Source organism: Triturus cristatus, chromosome 3_2 (assembly GCF_964204655.1).
Source record: "Triturus cristatus chromosome 3_2, aTriCri1.1, whole genome shotgun sequence".
Lineage (NCBI taxonomy): Eukaryota > Metazoa > Chordata > Amphibia > Caudata > Salamandridae > Triturus > Triturus cristatus.
The window spans coordinates 288583528-288606746 of NC_140584.1; the positions used below are offsets into that span (position 1 = coordinate 288583528).

Here is a 23219-nt window from a genome sequence, read left to right on the forward strand (position 1 = left end):
TGATCTCTTGGATCTGTTTACTAGGCCTAGCTTGTAGACCACACCAAGAACTGATCGCAGCACTGAGATCCAAAATGGGGCCTGAAGGGACTCAGTCAGGACCAGGAGCTTGGTTTGGGTGTTCACTAAGGAGGACAATAGTCACTTCTTCCACTATTTGGGTAAAAGTATAGGTATTAAATGACATCTTCATTTCTTGCCATTGTTGCTCTCTTTCTTACCTCACATGGATGGCTTTGGGTCTTCCTGATCGTTACTTTTATAAAGAGCGGAGAAGTCTTCTTGGGTAACCCCGTCTCTAAACTAGTTGGAGGAGATCTGCATTGGCATCTAAATACTTCCCAGAACCTTCGTAATCACTGGCTTTCAGTGCACTATTTACTGATTACCAGACTTTACTTTGAACCAATTCATTTTCTTTATTTGTGTTTGGTATTTTTTCCTCAATAACCTCAAGGTCTCCTCACCTGCCTCAATTGTGTATCCGTGTGCCAATGCCAGGGCTAATATTCTTGAGGCATTTGTCATCGAACGAGCATCTTGCTGCTATAACTTCTTATTGCCATATTTTCTTTATCAGTGGTGTAAGTGCTAAGGAGGTCATCGCCGCTAGAATTTCAAAGGTGGCGCTTGCAGAGTAGTTCGCATAAGCTCAGTCCTGGATGCCACTTCAGTGATCTCCTGTCCAGTTCTGGAGCATTGTGCTGATATTGAAGAAGCGTCAGTTTCCACAGCCTGACCTGGAGTATGGGCAGCTCTTAAACCTTACGCCAATGTCTGGAGTAGTGAGTCTGGCTCTTGCAGTGTGATCTGGAATATTGTGCCCATTTCTGTGGTCTCATGTGAGCTTATTTTTTCTAGTTTTGGAGGCAGCATCTAAGGTATTGTGTTCTGTCATCACTACCGCATCTGATGTATTGTGTCCAGTTCTTGAGTAGTGTGTGTCGGTGCTGTTATAACTAGATTTAAGGGTCACATGTGGATCAACATTCCAGTTCTAGAGGGCTCTTCTGGAGTACTGTGTCCCTGCGTAGACTACAGTGCTCAATCATGGTGGTGCTATATAGAGTAATGTGTTCAGATCTGAAATAGCGCACCCACACCTGAAGTATTGTGCTCAGTTCAGGGGGAAGGATGGGGAACACATTTGGAGATTTCTCTGCATTTTTTGAATGTTCATCTGGAGCATCTTGTCCTTTTCTGAAATACAGTGTCCACCTCAGGGATATTATTTCCAATTGTTTAGACTGCATGTCCCGAGTGGGAGAGACAGGCTGGTGGCAGGGCAGTGGCAGGCAGTAACAAACAGAGGCATAGGTAACGCCCCTGAACCAGAAACCCCACGAGGGGCTTCTAAGACCCTGTACATCAGAGCAGTTTAGGGTGCGCATGGTGCGTACCGACTTTCACGTTCATAAAAGGTTAAAACAGTAGGCGAGGCTGTGCTTTTAAGCAGTGCTTAATTTGTAAAACAATAAGTGCGAGTCCCCTCATCAGGAGCATACCGCAGCTCGCACTACCCAATGCCCCTGCTGCCATCTACAGCACCAACACAACTTCTAACAACCACACTCCTACAAGTGCGACAATTCAGACTCTTCCAAAACTAGAAGAATAGCTTGTACGCAAGTGAATAGTCACTTATAATGTATTTTTCATTAATAAACAACTGTTGTTGTTCTCATTTTTCAATCAGACAAACAGCGCCACTATGTGGCAGACAGCCATAAATGCCGGTGTTGAGCAGGTGTCAAGCACCGGAAACCCACGACACAAATTAAGCACTGTTTTTAAGGAAACAACCACACCTACAAGTGGAGACCACAATGGGACCCTAGAGAAAAGGCTTTGGAGCGACATCTGGAGCCCTGGAGCAATGTGACAAAATGTATGTTTCGTAGAAGAATTATCAGCGATCATCTGCTGACTCTGGTGCTTTTTTGTGGGGGTGTCTTTTAATAAAGATGGGGAGCTCAGGGAGAAGAAAGGGAGATCTAATGTGCTGTGATGGATGGTTATAATAACCAAATAATGCACAGAATCAGTTCCAGGCCAAGGCGCGACCCCCCAGGAGGAGACAGGTAGGGGAAACGGGGAAAACAGTAATAGGAAATAGGGCCTGAACGGGGGGGGGGGTGTTTATGGTGAGAGGAGTCGCGGCCTCAGCCCTCACAGTGAGTTAGAAATTGGGGAGGCAGGCAGATCAGCCTGACAGGGAGTTAGAAATCGAAGGAACAGAGAGGTCTCGGCTCCACAGTGAGTTAGAACTCACCTCTTTTTTAGAGGGATGAACACGGTGGCGGGGTCCCTAAAATAGTGGCAGTGGCAAGCTTAGTTAGGAGTCATTTTCATGAGAAGTGTGTACGTAATTATATGCACTATTTGGGTGCCGCTCTATGAGTTTTCTGTTATTGCATCTGGACATATAAAAAACAACGAACATAGGATTAAAGCAAGCTAGACCTATTTGCTTTGCCAATGCTTGTTAGAAGTATCAGATAAATGAGTAACAGCAATTATTATATAGTGAATAATTATTGGAAAATGTTTCAATTCTGAAAATATGAGACTGAATTAGACATTGTTGTGACTGCAATATCAACTGCATGTGTTCAGTCAGGTTCCCCTGTCCTGAGTGCCTGACTGAGTGTATCTGGTATCCTTGTTTTTATTACTTTTTGGCTGTAGCTTCACACTAGCTTCACACTAATGTAGTTTGCATGCAGTAGCCTAGGCCTGTCCCTTGACAGAAGTACCTGCTGAGAGAAGGAAGGAGTCTGCAAATCCTGCAATAGGAGCGACTGTCTAGTAGCCACGACCCCGGCCCGATGGGTCCGCACGATCTGTGTATATTAGTGTTGACGGACTGCAAAGTCTCATGCAATTTCTGGTTTGAATCATGAAGACATGGCATGGCCTACCTCCTATGCCTGAAGATGTCGGTGGCAGCGTAGCCTAAGCTACTGTGCTTAGACATCCAGTGAAAATGACCTGGGCTGCCATGTCAAGTGATCAAGTGCAGTATTTCCTGAGCCACTGTGGTAACTCAGTGTATCATGAACTGAACCACTGTGCCAAGCAATTTAGTGTGGTGGAGCTACTTACATAGTACCAAGAAATGCACGACCACAGCATGATCTGAGCAGTGGACATCCCACCCACCCGGTAAGGCTCACCCGTCACCTCATCTGCTGCAAGGACCCTGCTAATCCACTGATGCCACCTGCTGTACCTGGAAAGCAGAGTGGGGCTGCAACACAGCCAGGACCAGAGAGCCCCAGCACCCTCCTGAGAAGCATTCGACCAACTAAGCAGCTGCTGATGTGACTTGGAGGAGGGCCAAACCAGGACATTTTGCTCACGTAGAAGCCCAGAAGTGAGAGAGCAGAAAAGCCTTACATGTGTTTTTGATCCAGCTCTATGTCCTGGCAGAATGTCCGCAACCCAGAAGTTTTCTGAGTATATGGTGTCACAGGTCCAGTACTTATACCAATTTCAACCTTTCAAGTATGCAAACTTCAAAGGAAAGTCATTGTAGTGCACCAGATCCTGCCTTTCCAGGCTCCAGACACACTACAGGAGGTGGAGACATCTTTGTGTAGGGACAGGCACAGCCCTAGTCCGGTGTCTGTGTCAACTCCTCCCACCACTCTAGCTCAGGAAGGCCCATCAGCATGGTAATGGGCCATCAGGTTATGCAGGGCACACCCCAGCTCTATTTGTGTGACTGTCTCGAGTGAATGCACAAACAGCCCAAATGTCATCCTGACCCAGACATGCATTCAGAGACAGAATGGTTAAAGTAAGAACATGCCAGCTTTCTAAAAATGGCATTTTCAGACCTGCAATTTAAAAATCAACTTCACTAAAAGATGTATTTTTAAATTGTAAGTCCAGAGACACCAAACTCCAATTTTCCAGCAGCTCCCAATTAGATGATACATTTGCAAGATGTTACAAGGCAGCTCCGATGCTAACCTATTAGAGAGATAGGCCTTGCTGTAGGGAAAAACTAATTTTGCAGTTTTTCACCACCAGGACATGTAAAACACACCAGTATATGCCCTAGCTTTTAAATACACTGCACCCTGCCCATGGAGCTACCTTGGGCCTACCATAGGGGTACTTTACATGTAGAAAAGGGAGGGTTTGGGCCTGGCAAGAGAGTGCACTTTTTGGCACATTCCCAGGTCTACCACTTTTGTTAAAATCTTGGAATGTGTCAAAATGCATGGATGTTGTGTGGGACCCTGGTACAGAGTAATGCAACGCAGCGATTTGCGCTGCGTTGCGTTACTCAAGATTTATAAAGCCACTCAGGGTCATACAAGGTGGCCTTGCCTGAACTTCATGAATCTCATTTTCAAATTGCGTCACCCTTGCACCACATTGCGTGGTGCAAGTGCGACGCATAGCGACTCATAAATATTGCCCCGAGTTTGGACAGTTGAAGACCTATGTGCCACTAATAATTACGGAAATAGAGGGGTTGGGCATGTGATGCTTGGGTCACCGTCAGATTCATTGTCTCTGTCCTCAGTTTTTTGGGTAGCACCTAAGTGTCATCTGTCTGTAAACTCTCTGTGCATGTCTGTTCTGGCAGTGTCTGCTAGCTTTCATTGCAGCCTTTATTCCAAAAAGTCTATTAATCCTGCATCCCCAGGGTTCCCCTTGCTTGCAATGTATGTTTTTGTTGAGAGAGTTCATTTCCGTCAGAAGAAATAGCGTCAGCTGTTTTCCTGGAGGAGGGGGCAGAGCTCTGCCTGACAGATGCAACCTGCCCTCCCATTCATTACACTTTATTACTGCCACCAGCAGGTGGCTGTGTAAGAGGGAAGCGGAGGGGCATGGGCGACAGCCTATATATACCATCTATACAGTCTATATATATATATCACCCACAGCCACTTCCACCATCGAAGCTGTATCTCAGGCTTCTGCGAAAAGCCTGTCAGTGCCCCCTGTCTTCCTTCTGCATGTATTACACAAATGTGTGTGTGTGTGAGAGAGAGATAGAAAGAGTGTGTATGTGTGTGAAAGAGAGAGTTTGTGTGTGCGAGAGAGATGTGTCTGCGCACGCTGAGAATTCAAAAGGTTGCAGGCCTTTACGCATTGCTTGGGGCATAGCTGTACAGGCGCGCAACACCCATTGGGCTCAAAGGGCTTTAGCCCCACCCCCGGTCAGCCCGGGCTGAGACAGCTTCCCGGGCACACACACAGCCGCACCCGAGTACTTCACAGGTCTGAATGGGGATTGGGAGCACACTGCCTCACAGTCCCAGCACAGTTCGCCCCTTTGCATCCTGGTAAATGCAGTACACAGTTCAAACTTACTTCAAAATTAACTGGAGTTTTTCACCAAAGTTGGTGCAGACATTGCTGTATATCTCTAGACACGTGTTTCTGGGTTGAGCCCGTCATCAGTAGAGAGCAGCAGTATTAGAGAGCGAAGAAAAAAATCATCTAGGGTTCGCTGGAAATGCTGCCAAGTTTCTCTCAGGTCACAGTACCACTCACAGGCACACAGGTTCATCTCCAAAGCCCGTCAGCTTGCTGGCTCAAGGGAGCCTATTAAACAGAATGGGGGTTGGGGGCACACTGCCTCACAGTCCCAGCAAGTTCGCCCCTTTGCATCCTGGTAAATGCAGTACACAGTTCAAACTTACTTCAAAATTAACTGGAGTTTTCCACCAAAGTTGGTGCAGACATTGCTGTATATCTCTAGACACGTTTTTCGGGGTTGAGCCAATCATCAGTACAGAGCAGCAGTATTAGAGAGCAATGAAAATCATCTGGGGTTCGCTGGAAATGCTGCCAAGTTTCTCTTAGGTCACAGTACCACTTACAGGCCCATAGGTGCATCTCCAAAGCTCGTCAGCTGTCTACAGATTTACAGCATTAACCTGCACCAACTTTGGTGGAATACTCCAGTGAAATTTGAAGTAAGCATGTACCATGAACTGCATTGACCAGAATGCTAAGGGGCGAACTGTGCTGGGAGGTGAAGCAGTGTGCTCTCACACTTTCCTACTTCACAGGTCTTTAAAAGACCATTTACTGGTTAATGAGGCTTTGTTGCTCTTTCAGCCCTTCTTAGAGCCCCTGCATCTTCACGCTGCAGATTGCTGGAAGAATTAGCACCCCCAACCCCCCCGAAATTTGACTCTAGTTGCGCCTCTGTAACTGTAGGCAAGGGAGTGTTTCCAATGACAATTCCAACTTTGTTTTAGGAAGGTGTGTGATAAAGGGAACCTGTGCCATTTTATTCAGTACTCAAGAGGGATGTGAACTGCCTGCTTTATTTGTGGGGACGAACACACGTTTCTAACATGATGTATTGTTTTGTTCAGTTATGGATTAAAAAACCCACTGTTTTACGAAATAATGGCAGATTGTGCGTTGCATAGTATATAACGAAAAACAGTAGCAACAAAGGAAGTGAATTTTCATTGTTCAGTCACTGATGGAAAGGACTGGACTTTGTATATTCAGTGATCCATTAAGTGGACTAGTTTGACTCTAATATAAAGGAATATGTTCTGTTTTTATTGACTAATCGGATTGAACGTAATGAGCGTGTTTAGTGGAAAAGAAAGTACACTCAGTCTTATTTAGGAAAGTAAATAAATATACACTGTTATGGAAGCAATGTGCAGTTTTATGCAGTCTTTGAAATGAAGATGCACTGATTAACTGAGAAATGTAAAGAAACTGCCATTGTTTTATACAGTAATGGAAATTAATGTGCTCTACTTTATTCAGTAGTGGGAAATAATGGAAAGAAACACGATTTTATATAGTAATGGGGATTAATGCTCACTGTTTTATTCAGTAGTGGAAAGGAATTCGGATTGGTACAGTACTTTAACAAAAATAATGTACAGTTTTATTTAGTATAGAAATCAATGTGCAGAGAGGAGTCAGTGTTAAAGGAACCTCTGTCTCTCCCTAATGAAATAGTTTGAAATTGCACCTTAGTCCATCATTTAATTGAATTTTCAGGGCAAGGGTAGCTAGAAACCCCCTTAACCATCACTCGCCAATACAATAGCCCCTTAGAAAGTGTTGCACTTGCTCCAGTGATACCTCCGTGGTGACAGCAACCATCTGCGCAGTGACGCAAGCAGGTACATTCTGAGGTGTTGGCATTTTTAAGTCACTCAACTGTGCCAATATCTGCCAACTTTCTTTGTGATGTACATAGTGGGACTGCCTTGGCAAGACAGGTGAGCCAGGGCACATTGTCTCTCTTTTGTATATCTTGGACGAGGTAGTCAAGGGGCAAAGTCATCCAAAGTATGAAGGCAATGTGGAGACTGTGTGATGTCATCAATGACGTCACTTGGTGACTTCCCCCTCCAAATCATGCAGAGTCTTAAGGATCATGATGGAGCCCTGTATGAGGAAGGGCGAGTGTCAGAATGTACCTTACTCAGGTAACAACACAGCCAGGGATGGATGTGGGGCGGTGTGACCAGTGCGAGTGCACTGGGCGCTGACCTGGAGGGGGTCACTGACCTCAGGTGGGAGCGCAGTGTTTAGCAATAACTTATGATTTAAAAGCACCTGCTGCAGAGCTACTTGGGCGTTCAGCTTACAGGAAGCAATAAAAATGTTAGGATAACGCATGTGATTAATGTTCCTGCTAGAGAGGGAGATTGGAGTTTTGTCTTTTGGCACTTTTTTTTACTTGCTTTAAAATACCTCAGAGGGTTCCTGCTGCAAAGAACAGATGTGTATTTTATGTGAATAGCTGAGTGGATTAATAAAGCCAGCCGTTACCAGCGCTTTAAAACAAATGAAATGTATCTGAGAGAGGGGCTATGGAGAGATGACGGGCACTTTTGCTGGGTGGTAGTGAGGGAATCCGAGGAGGAGGTCGTGGGTGGTGTGTCAAAAAAGATTGTTGCACTGGGAGCCAGCAGTGCTCAAGCTGGCCCTGGACACAGCCCAGGAGGCTTTGTATCCCCTACGTTTGAGAGCTACATACGGGATGAGCTAGTCAGTCTGGGATCTTAAGCTGGGGTTAACCAATCAGGTTATGATAAGAGAAATGTTCTAGGAGCACAGACCACCTTGTCCAGGAAGCAGCTCCTGGAAGCAGTACTGGTCCAGAATGGGCTCAGCTGCCCCTCTAGCTTCCCAGTCCAGCGGCAACAATGCTTCCTTTCCCACGCCGTTGTACAGGGCAGACATTTTACTGTAAGACTACCCTTTGTCTGTGTGTGAATACACGTGCTTTATATTTTCTTGAATCTGAGTAAAGTTTAAAACCTAGGAGAGGTTTTTGAGAGACTGCTTTGTGAATCGCGCGTGGCAGGGACTGCATCTTCTTATAGTCATGGCAGGGTAGGTCTTCGTGGGTGGGCTAGTGAGGCTGACAGATGGGTGATCTCTTGCACCCTACCCCTTGGGATCCACCCATATTCATATTTCATTTTTTTCTGAATGCCTCTCACTGTGTTTGCTTGTCATCCTATCCGCTTGCCTTGCAATGCCTTAAATGCTTCTGCTCGTCTTTCTCCAACTTCTTCTGACCACTCTCTCTTCCTCCTTGCTTCCTCCTCTTTTCATGCCTCTCTCCGCTTTGCAGGAAGGAGCCCTGGATCTGCTGAAGGAGCTCAGCCAGCAGCACATGACTGTGGAGCTGCTTCAGGTGAGGATTCAACGGAGAGGTGGTGAGTAGCAGCCGCTGACCCAGTGGTTCATTTGTGAAAAAAGAAGTGCCGGAGCCCTCGTCAGGTGGCCACTGCAGCTTGCATCAGTCCATTGCTCCTGTCAGCACCGCCCATGACAGAATATCAAGAAAACAGTCTGCACTACCTGTCTACTTCAGAAAAACGCAATTAAGTCGCTAAATATGCCACTCCAGCTGTATCATGTGCTCAAGCAAAGGAAAATAAGGTAGTTGTTTAAACAAACATTTTATTTTTGTTTTGCTATTATTCACAAACCTCACGTAAATGTATAAATCATGTCTTTACATCATAAAATATATACAAAAAGATGATATTGGCCCTCAATGATGAGAATTCCCATGGATTACCTTTCATACAGACCATTCATACATTCTCACACTCACATAACCCATTCATACTGTGAAGACACACTTAACATTCATCAAACATTAGATCTAAATGTGATACAAGGTCCCTATGCAGATGCAACAAAGAAATACACTTTTTTTTACACTTTCATAAGGCAATTAAATTGCTGGTAAGCGATCCACAGTTAATAGAGGTTTACATCAAAGGTCACAACGTAACTTTGAATAGATGAATGAAAAAGATTGATCAAATCAGCATGAATGTGTTATACATAAATCAAACAATAAGATGCATGTTGTGAGAAGTTGGCCTGATATATGCTGTCCACTAGTTCTAGTGGGCACCTTGTATCAGTCCAAACAACCCCTTATGGTGATAGGTTAAAGACAACCTTTATTGAAAGCTATCCTAGTGGTAGCTATGGAGAGTAGCCTTCAGGCTAAGTCTTGAAGGAATGTAAAGCAGCTTGTTTTACCAGTCTATAATCTCTTGAATGATCAAATGAAAGGACAACCATAACAGGTATATATTCAAAATATATGTATTTAAGATAAAACACACCCCTCTAGTCTCTTTATGAGGCTAGAGTTCGAAGTACTTAGTTTACAAGTGAGCAAGCATCAGTAATAGCACAAATACACATTTGGGCCCTAGGGGCGTACCAAACCATATACCAAAAAAGTGGTATAAGAACCACAACTAAACTAGACACAAGGCCTAGAGCCTGTAGAATCGCTGGGACCCCAAGGAACCACCCAAGGTAGTGACACAGGGGACCCACGGGGACTGTATGCAGTGTGTAAACACAACCGCGGGTTCCCGTTAGCTTCTATGGGCAATGTCGCGGTTGGAAATTTAAAGATTAGGGACACTTCTAATCGAGTCAGGACCGAACCCTTTTGGACTTAAGCAGTTCTAGGACTAGCACCCACGAGAGCACCGGAGTACTCGAGTTACCTCACCCAGGGAAGCCGGGTGCATAGGTGTCTTTTGGTGTCGGGTCGCTTCGTCGATTCCAATGGAAGCCTGCAAAGAACTGCTGGTGCCGTGAAGAGGAGAAGTGTCCGAAGAGATCCAAGCCTGGATCTAGGATGTAAGGAACCTGAAAGCAGAGGGGACAGAGTCTGGGTCACTAGCCAGTGACCGAGGGCAGGATGGACCAATGCCCACAGATGTCGGGTGATTCAGGTGAGTTGATGGGTGTCTTGACTCTTCAGCCACGAGGTCCAGGAGCATCAACAAAGTCCAAGAGCCGGATTCGAGCTGTCCCACAAATTCTGTCGAGTGCTGCGGTGTCGGTGACCAGATTGGATCCAACAAGCCTTGGCAACGGCAAGTCACTGGAATTCAGAGAAAGGACTGCGGTGCAGACCAGCAAGGTCTGAGGGACTCACCCAGCGAAGGTAAGTCGGGGCACGCCTGGAGGAATCAGGAAAGCCCAAGAAGAAGAAGAGTTGCCTTCATGAGGACTGGCTAGCCAACGGGCTAGTGATCGCGAAGGAGCCTCAAGTGGTCGCAGTTGAAATGGGCCCACAGGCCACTCGTGGAGTGGAGGCCCACAATCTTCGGTGCAGGAGGTGCTCAAGGCTGGGGCTACTCGGAGTCTAAAGCACAACTTTGAAGAGGACCAGGAAGATAGTGTTGCTGCAAAAGTTCACGGTGTCCAGGGGTCACGGTTCCACGTCACCCACGATAGCCACGGGCCTCAGCTTTGCGGTGGACTCAGGGCAGCCTCGGGGAAGTCTGGAAATCTACCTCTGGTGATGCAAAGACTTCAGCTTCCGGCGGGAGCTTCAGCAATGCAGACCAGTCAGTTGCTTCTTTGGTGCCTGCCAAGCAGGGGGAGTCACTCCTTGACCCCAAGGGAGATTTCTTCCGTCTTCTAGTCGTGATAGAAAGTCGAAGGTCCAGGATATATGTTGCAGAGTTTCATCCAGGGTAATATAAAGTCCTAGGGACTGGGTTCCTATACTTATACTAAGTTTAGGGGATGGACTAACTCTAAGGCCCCACCTATGGGTGGGCTTGGAAAGAGGGATAATTACACCCATTTCCTTTGTCCAGTTACGCGCCAGAGCAGGGGCAGGTAGCCCCTGCAACCGGTTTGAACTGGACTATGCACAGGGATACCAAATGTGCCCCCAGTGCAGGACTTCAAGCACCAGAGAGTGCTCCCGCCCAGCCCCAATACACATCAGCCTGTCTGGGGAGGTGGTTACACCTCCCCTCGACAGGAAACCTATTGTCCAGGCCTCCCCTGCCGGAGTTTCGGTCAGCAGCAGGCGGCCAGACCTGTGTCTGTGGCAGAGGCATCCATTTTCTGATGCCAGAGCTCAGGAAAGTTCTACCGGGTTTGACCAGTGTGGACATGTCTCTCCCTCTAGAAGGGTGGAATGCTACCCCCGCCCCCAGGACTGGTGGGGGGGTTGGGTAGTATTCCAAGATGTTTGACACCAAACACGACATGTTTTGATGCAGCCATTCCAAAGTTAACATTTACCGCGAGGTTATAATGCACTTAAGAGTATATGGTATCTCTGCATCACAGAACAGCCATAAGGAAGTATTTCCAAAAGCTGCAGAGGGGCTCAGCTCATGCTTGGGTACCCTCTCACACAAAACCAAGCACTCTGCCTTCAGGATTGTCAAGGCCTGCCATAGGAGTGGCTTATAGGTTTATATGTGTCTGTATATAGTTGTGGATATAGGTAGCCTATACCACTGTAAGGGGTGCAAGCACACCCTTACCCAGGCTGCAGTAGCAGACCTGTGGTGCCATTTTGGAGTGCTTCCCAGGGGTGGCATAATACATGCTGCAGCCCTTGGTAGGCCTCTGAGGTACCTATGCCCTAGGTACATAGTATACCATATACTAGGGGCTTATATGGCACTCCAGAATCCAATTAGATATGTACCTAATGTACATGGAAACCCTTTTAGAGAGGAAGCAGCTAGGCTGTGGTCCTGATTAGCAGGGCCACAGCCAGACTAAGGTCGAATAACAGTGAAACACCAGCAAAAAGTGGGGGTACCCATGTGAAGCAGATCCTACTCTCCTACACATGTGTAAGGAACAAAAGATTGTTTTCAATCAAACACACCGATGCGTGTTTCAGTGTTGCCACCCCCAATGTCAGGGTGTCACCTTCTTCAGGGCGTAACAGAAAAATATGTGTCAGGAGTCCATGGGGCCTATTGAATAGTGAAAAATATTGAATAATTCGTTTTTCAAATAAATTACAAGTTTAACAGATTTCTTTCATATATGTTACACAGTTGTGTATGTTGACATAGCACATGGTCTAGCCTACGAGTGTAGAATGATAAAATATTATCGCCTATTAGAATAACTATGCACACATTACAAAGGTACATTAACACAGAGGGGACACAGAGTAGAAAAAGAGAGTAGAAAAAAGGTTTAGTCCGCCACTAGTGTACAGTAATAATTAGGATAGAAAAGATGAATAAAATAAAAGACAACATAGACTTCAGGATGCCTAATTAGGGGAAATATTTACAACCCAAACCACAGTATGATCAAGTTTTCTTCATAGTTAGGTCTGGTCAAACACTGACTACATAAGTAGCTTGTCTGGTGGTGAAAGGAAGACCAAACAGAATAAGTTAGTCTACTCGAATAATTCAAGCAGAATGTTTGAAGAGAAAGATGAGTCTGCAGCAGAAAGCAAAAAACCAGTCTCTATAGCATCCAAGATTAGGATATAATCTGATGATGTCTGGACAAAGAGGAATTGATGACCATTTTGTTACTTGCCTGCACAGGAATGATGAATGGGGACAACCGGTAATGAAAAACGTTTAGGGATGACTGCAAATGAGTTCAAATTAGGGCACCCATCCACTAGATGGCATCATCAACCTATAGACGGAAACAAATAAAACAAATCGTGATCAAACTTACTATGGCCCCAAAGGGGGTTTGTTTAATCAAGATTCTCATGGTGGAACAGACGAGAAAACTGTTTTGATGTGGTCTCTATATAGAGAGTTTTGTCTCAACCAAAAGGCTGAGAAGGATGCATGAAGTATAAAAATCTAAACCGGAGACGTTTTTCAAGGCTTAGAAAGTCCGCCATAACTCGTACTTGCTAACCTGCTTGTAACTTGATTTAAAGCATACAGGCAACATTGCACCGATACTGTTGGCACTTTAGAATGCTCGATTGTGCATTGAGGCTTGAGATTAGAAGACTAATTGCTATATTCTTTGAAGCAAACAGATAATGTTACATTAGAATTGTTGATTTAAAACAGACAAGAAAACTACGGTCTACCTGGAAATGGACGGGGATCGGCCATCCAGGCGGAGAGTCTACTTTTGTCAAAGCTGCTCGAATGCCAAAAGTTTTAAATGCAACATCGAACCTTCTGAAACATTCAAATCATAAAGGTAAACGGCTCAGTCAGCCAGAAGAATCAAGCCTAGTAATTAACACGGGAACATAAGAGAGTTGAATTATGGAAACCCCCCACACCTTTCTGGTGAACAATTCTTGGACTACAAAGGAGCTGTGCTGCGTGTCCCAGCAGTGGCCCCGCACCAGCAGCGATGCCGAAGCACTGGCCTTCAGAAAGCACAACAGCCAATGAGAAGTGCTCTGAATGTGTCATTCAAAAACAGTCTTCTACAACCTCCTGTCGACCTGCTGGAGGCCCCAGGGCACTTGCTAGCTTAGACAAAGGTTGAAACTGTAAACTTTCACTTTTTATATCGAATATCATCCTGGTGTTAATCAGGTTTCAAAGACCTATTTTTGAGAGGCAAAAAAGAAACAGAGGCACTTGGAGAGAAAGTGATTTGCACACGATCACACAATTAGCGCTAGTGGGATACGCTAGGATTATATATACATACACCTCTGGTCTACAGGCTTCAAGGTATACATCTAGCAGAAAGACCCTACCTAGCCTCAGTCATTTTCCACCCATGGAATCTACCACCCTCCTGTGGCATAAATATCAAATAGTTGGAAAGAAGACTGAACAAGCAGGTGCCACATGGCCCCATGTCTTGTGTGAGACTGTCAGCCGAGGTTCATTTAAGAAACAAAATCTCGCGGCACCTTGAACCCACATGGAAGGCAGCTAGCTTGTCATTAAACAGTAAAACCGAAGCAGAAGTAAGTAATTTATGAAGCGAGTTAAAATACTTTGGGGCAGATTTACAAGCCCCTTGTGCCACTTTTGCGTCATTTTTAACATGGGAAAAGTGATGCAAAAGTGGTGCAAGGGGCTTGTAAATCTGCCCCTTTGTATGCAAAAGTATGTAGAGAGCACCTTTACGTAAGCCCTGACCTCAACCAGCTACATATTTTTAACCAACTATGCATTGCATTCTGGTACGTGTAGTTTAATGGGTAATGTTAATAAGCCTGGTGTGACAAAATCGCTGCACGCAGCCATGAGCCAAACAGCCTGTAAGCACAGTCAAAACGATGTCTCGACAGCATCAAATTAACTTTTTTCAAGACAACCCCATAAGAATATAGGTAGAAGTGCCGCTGGCCACCAGAGGTTCTAAGCGCTATACAAGTAGCAATTATAAACTTAAATATGTGCGCAATCTCAACTGGTCCCAGTCTAAGAGGGAGGCATCTTCTTCCAGCCCTGGATTCTCACCGACCAGCATACTGGGACTTGTAGTTTCACTTTTCTCACGGTAAGCACAGACCCCAAAAAACCCTCGCGCGCAGTGATGTCTGGAAAAACATTGAATGGTCAGGATGCAAGTCATCGCATCAGGCGCCCTCATCTGTCTTGCCAATGCCGCTGCCCAGTACAACAATCTTGATAACCTTGTTGGGCGCGCAGTCCGTGGACGGGTACTGAGAAAGTTACTCGAGTGGTGGGACATGATGGCATCCCTGTGTGTCAGACGCATTACCGCAAGCTCTGCCGGGGACTATTAACAGTGGAGTACTACATGCTAGAGATTCGGGAATAAGCTCCCAGGATTTCAGAAAATATTAAAAATCGTTCAGAAAACAATAAAGTAGGAATGTAAAATGCAGAATACTATGGTCACGAGATAAAAAAAGCAATCCCTGACGAAATATATTCATATATAATTTAGTGAGCTGTATGGCTAGGCTGGTTATTTTGTGGAGAGGAGTAGAGGGGTGATAAGTGAGGAGTTTCGAGGACCACCAGTACTTTTGAGGGCAATTCTTTGAACAAACAACGGCTACAAGCAGGGCCGGACTGGGAACTGAAATCAGCCCTGGCAAAATTTGGTAGACCAGCCCCCGTCAAATTTGGCAGACCAGCCCCCGTCCAGCGCGTAGCGAGCGAGCGCAGCGAGCGAGCCTGACTGCTATTAGGGGGGTTTGGGGGGGTTCTCCCCCCAAGACAATTTTGGAAAACAACCGACCAAAATTGTGAATTTTACAGCACATTTTTCATATTCAATTGTATCAACTTTCAAACCACAGTAAATAGTAGATGATGACCTTCAAGAGCACCAGGTTACCCACCCAGTCGTATGTACCCATAGACATTCTTTCAGAGAGCACCAAAAATAGGCACAAGTAGTAAACCAGAGAGAAGTAAAAGTGAGACCAGCCCCCACATGGTGTGTATCGAGCAAGCGCAGTGAGCAACCACTACTAGGGGGTACTATGGTGTACATGGACCTGCTGCTAAAGGGCAAAATGGATCCGTTATCAAGCTTATAAGTGAACAGGACGTCTTTCTCGTTATCTCCTCCAAGTTTCTCCCCCCAAATTTCCATTATTCCCCCCTTTCCTTTCCCTCCTCTCCAGCATTTCCTGGCTTTAATTGCGTCACTGGGGGATTTCAACATATGACACTGGCCTTGTAACCATAACATACAATTATCTCCTTTATCAGTACAATTTAGTGATCTTGTGCCATGGGGGGGGGGGGGGGGGGGGGGGGTCACAGTGGTGGACATTTAGTGTGGTATGGTAAATCTGGTCCCATTCTCAACAGATCAGTATTACAATTATTCAGAGATAGCAACGAGATTGTTGAGCAGGCAATGCAATGCAAACTGTGATGGGAATGTTTTGAAAAGTTAGGTAGAAACTTCAATGCGGAAGGCCGGTGTTATTTCTACGAGACTGCGTGATTTCTGCTACTGTACGGTACCTGTGCCAATCAATGCCTCTTCAGTGATCTGGCCTCAGGCTCTCCTCCTTACTGCAGCATGATGTTCTATTTATATCATTTTGTAGTGGCAGGCCACATGAAGTGAGTCAGTGTAAAATTGCTATAGATTTCGCATATTTGTGTGATTACATATTTGATTGCCGGCCTCAGTGAGGTAGCAGTACTTGCGAGATAAAGAACACAGCACGGAAATAGAAGCCACTGTTTTGGGGGAGGTCGCAGATTATCTTGTTGAATCAATGCGCTGCTTCAGAATGTACAACCGCATAAAAAGCTGCACCGTATAGAAGTGCGCGATCCCGGCTACTTGGAGAAGTGTCCAATAGCAATTGGTTTCATCATGACAAAGAAGTAATACCTTTCCATTACTTCTTTCCTCCCCTTCAACACTGAAGCGACCAATTTCGGCTTTAACTTGCTGGTATAGTCACGCCCTGCCCCCCCCCAAACCTCCCTCACTGCACCCACCAGCACGTCACCGCCTCCCTGAGTGTGTGTCTGTTTATGTGCGCCAGGGTCAGTGTTGTTTGGCACATGGCTGCCAAGTGCTAACTCGCTAGCCAAGCAGAACTGATTGGGGCCGTTTCAGTTTCCTCACACAGCAAAAGAGCAGGTCCTAGCAGCAGGAGGTGACTTTCAAAAGAGACACTAGCACTGAACACGCAAGTGCGCATTTTACCAGAGCAAACTCCTTTCTTGTGAAATCCGGAAAATTAAACAAAATATAGGTCACGATTCATGAAGCAACTGAGCCAGCGCATAGGGAACGCACCGAGGGCGACCTTCAACAGATGGAACTGATACAAGGGTACAAAGGCCCATTAGAGGTCAAAAGTTACATTGAAGAAGATGGTAGCAGCGCTAAGCCCTTTACTCTATAACCTGCACCATAAGATGTTAAATTACAATCCTATATCAGAATCGCGAATGATCCTGGAGCCCATAAGACACTTCTTGTAGGCTAGCTTCAAATTCTGTTCGCATTAGTTGGTGAAAACTTTATTAATAAGAACGTGCACGAGGGGCACACTTTGGAGTGCTTTAATAAAATGCTGCTCTCCAGAGAGATGTGATTTGTCTAGTACTATTTTTATTTAATGTATCCCCATAATGGTAGCGAGAGGAGAATGTTGCTGCAAGCGTGTGGCCCTAAAATAAACACCATCTTTAAAGAAAAGCAGCTGCCACCTTTGACTTGCCTATGTCTGTGTTTCAATGCAATGCCCCCTTCTATGTTGAGGTCACTCGCCGATATTGTTGATGCGATGCTGAAATTACTGAGATAAGTAAAGGCATGTAAATATTGTGCGCAGCTCATCATCTTGTCGCTGTGTGCCTTGAATACGAAGCACACTTCCTACAGCGAATACAAAATCAGGCACCGTGTTAGCAGCCGGTGAAGATGCGCTGTCTCCCAGCACACTACATCGGTTATTTAGCGTGAATACTGACTGCACAATCACAATGACATCTAGATACAAGAAAAATCCATGTGCACCACACAATAATTTGACACCGAATTGAAACATCTAACCTAATTCAGGAAAAAATGCGGACTACACTACAACAACAACCACCCTGATGTAAGGATTAAACGCAGCGCTGACCAGGCTGACTGTCACCTGTTGGCAGTATGTTCTGTTAAACTCGGTAATCCACATGGCTTGGACTCCGTCCCAAAAAACAGACTTCACTTTCATGTTCAGGACACAGCCTTTGTCCTGAACAGGAGCAAAAAAAAGCCCCCCCCACGTTAGCCTAAGCGGCGCAAGTGCCAGAGCCCAGTGGCAACACCAGGCAGTGGCCAGTGGAAAACAAAACAAAAGGACTCAGTCGTGTAAGAAAAACTTAAAAAAAAAAAAAAAAAAACTCTAGAAAGCCCTGTTGTCTGCTTCAAGTATATTTTTCAGCACAAGCTCCAAGTTGGGGCTTTTGCTGAAAATATATATTTTAAGCAGACTTGCTGACCCCAACCTTCGCCCCAGTTAGAGCCCCCCAAGAGTCAAGCAGCACAACAGCGCCACCAAAGGGAGCACAGTCACATGTATCCACATTGCTGCACTAGCATAGCCAGACTCTCGCAGGCACAGACTGGCACAAGCAGGCCAGGCAGGCAGCCAGCCACCCACCCACCACCACCTCGCTCCAGCAGCAGTGGACTCCGCCGGTGGAAGGAGGAACCAAAGGGTTGCCTGCAAAAGGGGGGTGTAGGTAGCAGGCCCGGCTCCAGGATTTTTTTTTGGGTGGGCTATAGGTACATTCGGGTGGGTCACTGCTGGCCCGATTTATCGCTTATATATTTAACAAGGCCTGCTTCTGGGCCCTCCTTTTATCTCTCCTTAGTCTTACAAGGTACAGTAAAACTCACTCTTTTCCAAGTCTCTTTCTAAATGTTATCACTCTCAAAAAGTGCTTTTCTTCCATGTAATGTCCCTTTGATGGGAAGAGGAGGTTTCTAAGGTGGGAGTATCTAGCAAGGGACTCTACTCGGGCTCCCTCAGTGCGAGCCTTCAGGGAGAAACCCTCTTTATTACTACCTCCACCTGACCCATGACTGTGCAGCGCTCTCCCTTACAGACTTGATTATCCACTTTTCTACCACCCCTCTCAATTACACCTTATCTCACAGCTGACCTTGGGACCCAGCCCCATATCAGCCACCATTCAGATCCATTTTCATTATTTCCAGTAAAAAACAAAAGTAAAATCACCTTCAAACTTGAAACATAGAATATAGCAGTAAATGTAATCAGCATGCATGTTAAAGTATGCTCCACAGTTGTCCTAATCACATGACTGTTAATTAAATAAACAAAAACAGAAAGGCCATGACAGGGCCAGCTTTAGTGCTGTTACAAAAGTCTTTTTGATCTCTTTTTGGACCTCTTTCTCTGTAGATAAGTTACCAACCACCCTCCAACCGTGCTCTTCATCTCTCCGTAGCCACTCCCCCTCATGGCCTCCTCCTCAGACTTCCCAACTACCACCCTCCACCAGTGCCCCTCATCGCTCCGTAGTTCCCCGCACCCCATGACCCCCTCATCAGATTCCCTCACTGCCACCCTACACTAGTGCCCCTCATCTCTCTGTAGTTCCCGCCCACCCCATGACCTCCTCCTCAGCTTCCCTTACTGTCATACTCCACTAGTGCCCCTCATTTCTCTGTAGCCCCCCACCCCATGACCTCCTCCTCAGATTCCCTCACTGCTCCCTCCACCAGCGCCCCTCATCTGTCTGTAGTTCCCCGCCACCCCATGACCTCCTCCTCGGATTTCCTCACTGCCACCCTCCACAAGTGCCCCTCATCTCTCTGTAGTTTCCCCTCCAACCTGTGACCTCCTCCTCGGATTCCCTAACAGCCACCCTCCACCAGTGCCCCATATCTCTCTGTAGTTCCCCTCCAGCCCGTGACCCACCTCCTCCTCAGATTCCCTCACTGCCACCCTCCACTAGTGCCTCTCATCTCTCTGTAGTTCCCCCTGCCCCATGACATCCTCCTCGGCTTCCCTCACTGCCACCCTCCACTAGTGCCCTTCATCTCTCTGTAGTTCCCCCCACCCCGTGGCCTCCTCCTCTGACTCCCTCACTGCCACCCACACCCTTCATCTCTCTGTAGCTCCCCTCACCCCATGACCTCTTCCTGGGATTCCCTCACTGCCACCCTCCACTAGTGCCCCTCATCTCTCCATTGCCCCTCTCTCCTATCCATTCCATTTGTTGTATTGTGCTACTCATATGAGTGTAGGGTGTCACAGTACTTTACATAACAGCACACATTATACAGAGACAATAAATCAGTTTACGCGGAATGTCACATAAGCTAATGAGGATTACAAGGTGTAGAAATCACTTCATCCATTCTGGTGGGCAATATATTTTACAGGGGTTTGGTCGCAAGAAGCACAAACTCAGGATTTAAAGAGTACTTCAGTTGTCAGGGTTGGCTTTACTGATGAAAAGGTATAACTGCCCAAACAAGCTCTTTTTAGTAACAGTAGAATAATGAAAGAATGGAGAAGTTCTAACTACATCACAACACAAAAAAGCGAAGTTTGTATGCAGTTCTTTAATGACAGTTCATAGGTCACTGTCTTATGTTATGATAGTAACTTCTAAACTGCAAGTAACACAAGGATATCTGTGACAGAGGTAGTAACCCACTGAGCTATTCCCACAAAATTCCGTTAATCTGCATTTAAGAACTACCAACAGACAATGGTTGCTCTGCAGCAGGATCGTAAATCACAAGTTATCTTAACAGTTTTTATTGTTGTACATCGGTGGCAGATTCACTGAGAGGGCCAAGGAGGCTCATGTTTGGGTGGGCCTGGCCCACCCTCTAGAACCGGGCCTGGTAGGTAGTGGTACTGCTAGCATAGCCGGACTCCTGCTCGCAGGCACAGGCCAGCCTGGCAGCCTGAGCCAGCCACCACCACCACCTCGCTCCGGCACCAGTCGGAGACGCCTGGTCATCCGCCCCCCTGGCCCCTGCTCACGAACAGCAAGGAGGCCTGCTCAGTGCTCTAAATGCCTGACTAAATGTCTAAATCCCCAATCCAGACTCAGGGGCTGCCCAAGGCGGTAGTGCGCTGTGCAGAACCGGCCGGGCCATGATCAACAGAAAAGTATAGGTGATAGGCGTTACGCAGGCCCTTACTTAGGCCAAGGCCCTGGGCCGGGGGAAAGGCCTATACCCTTTGTCTAATCCCTGCCCCGTGGCCCGGCCCACAGTAGTGCCAAACAAATTCCTTTGCCAGTGCAATGTTGAATTTATCGTTTCCAATTCCATCCTGATGATAAATAATTTGCAAAAGAAGTCACTGACTCACCTCTGCAGGTAGCGGGCGGCGGGCGAGGACGGACTGACAGTCGGTACTAGTGAGGGAGGTACAGGCAGCAAGCAGAGGCTGGAATTAGAAATAAATTATGGGGTGACCGACCGTGCCTTGTTCCCTCAGTCTCTGTCTTCTTAATGACTGGCTGTTGTTGTTCTGGAATGCTCCTCGTCGGTGTCACGACTCACGCGCACTTTTTATTATTGGAACCCCAATGCGCATGTCACCAGTCACCACACGGCCGCCCCCAGGCCCTAAGGTGGGTGAACTGAGAACGCGCACACGCGCGGGCTGGCGCTTGCGGAGATTTCTGCGACTGCGCGCGAGCGTGACCGTCACCCAACGACCCACCCCCTTTTATTAATGCAGGTAATAATAAATGATTCCCCGGCGAAGGCTGCGGCGCAGCCCAGGCAGTGTAGAATCCAGTCCCTAGCATGAGAGTGATGTCAGTTAACAGTGATGAATCTATCTGATATAGATATAATTGTGCGCGTCGGACCAAAACATCGGTCCCAGCAACGAAACCGGCCCCCTGCCTCAAAACCGGCCCCCACCCCTGGCAGCCTACCGGGGGATTGCCCGGTGCCCGGCATTGCCAGTACATAATGGGAGCATGCATGGGTTCTACGCCAGCTACAGCGATTTCCGGTATATTTCAGAAGGTCGTTGTCGTATAAGGCACAGGTCCCACTTGCACGTTCTTTTATTGTTGAGATCAGAGTGTAAACTTCACCGTTGTCTGCCTCCCGGCCAGCACATTCCGTGAACCCCGACTTTTCCCACCTACCTGAGGAATGCACCTGCAGGAATCTCTGCCTCCAATGAGGGTGGGCAAGGCCGGCTCTTTCTCAGTCGAGCCCTCAAGCGCTGGGGGAGGCGGGGTGATGGGGTCTATTTCTATTCACGCAGCTATTAAAGGCTTGGATGGAGCGAGGCCCCGATGAGTGAGCCTTTGTTCGGGGACAGTCACGGCTCGCGCTCCAATACTCGCGGGGGAGGGGGGTGTTGGGGGTCGCGCACGGCGCAGGGGAAGTTAAACTAAAGCACCCTTATTTAGCAAACTTAACTAGTCTAAACTTACCGGATCCGCTCCAGCAGCAGCGCCAGGATTGGCTTTAGCAGTAGTGCGCATCTTCTGTTTAGGGCTCATCATTTTTTGTGACCAGCCCGAACATGCGCACTAGGCTGCTCATTAGAAGAGCAGCATGGAACAACCCTCGCTCTTCTGATGAGCAGCCTAGTGTGCGCATGTTCAGGGCTGGTCGCAAAATGTTTAAGCCCTAAATAGAACATGCGCACTCTTGCTGTGCGCTCCGCCGGCACCGATGTCAATCACTTCCAGCTGAACTCTGTTGTGGAGTGCTGCCCCGCCCCCTTCTAAGCCGACTGCCGGCTCTGGCTGGGATACAGCCAGGATTTAATTTTTTGTGTGAGTGAGAGAGCCCCGTCCAAGTTAGAGAGTGACGGCAATGCTCAGTGGGGCAACGCCCAAGCGCCCTAATGGACGCACCGCCCCTGATATATGGCTTATCTTCCTGTGTCTTTTATGGACAGATCATAGGGCAGCGGCCTGGTGATAAAAACAGTATGTAAATCCGAATCAAATGTTTCTGAAATAAACAAGAGACTGTAATAAAATGAATGGTCTACGAGATAATGCCGTACATGTACGCTGATATTGGCTTAACAGACTCACCGGGAAACCAGGATAACAGATTTCAGGGAAACGGTCGGCAGAAACGGCAGTCTGTAGATGCCTGCAGGATGCTTTTAAGTGGAAAACGCAGGAAAAGCCTGTAGTTTAAATCCTACCTGGCGTATGGTGAGCGTGAACTGGACGTGTCATCGTGCAGTTCTGGGGAGGGGACTATTACCTGCAGTTCGAACAGGGAGAAACTTAAAGGGGCAGAGGTCCGCAGAAGGTAAATACATGCTGTAAATCAGGGTGGTGCTTTCCCCAAAAGAATATAATGACAAAGATTCCCTGAATCCGCTGGAAAATTTAAAGAACTGCACTTATAATAAAGCTTTCCATACTACATCATAGCCGATAATCTTGAGCAAACTACAGGGATAGCAGATTAAAAAGATGGAGCTAATTAATGAAGGGATAATTCGATCAAGAGCATGTTTAGGTAAAAGAGTTTTAACGGGTTACCAGAATGCAGATGGACTGTCT

General features: G+C 46.7%; 1 protein-coding gene across 5 annotated transcripts in view; it reads left to right on the forward strand.

Moving 5' to 3' along the window:
* LOC146857170 (transcription elongation factor A protein 3-like) overlaps positions 1 to 23219 on the forward strand; it is a 200230-nt gene that overhangs the window by 20612 nt on the left and 156399 nt on the right. For all 5 annotated transcript variants that reach the window (XR_014979861.1, XR_014979862.1, XM_085647658.1 and 2 more), the window contains exon 2: positions 8594 to 8656. Coding sequence is in view for 3 of the 5 variants with exons in the window: in XM_085647658.1 (XP_085503784.1) it covers positions 8594 to 8656 (63 nt within the window). In the remaining 2 variants the exon portion in view is untranslated. The remainder of the gene's footprint in view (positions 1 to 8593; positions 8657 to 23219) is intronic.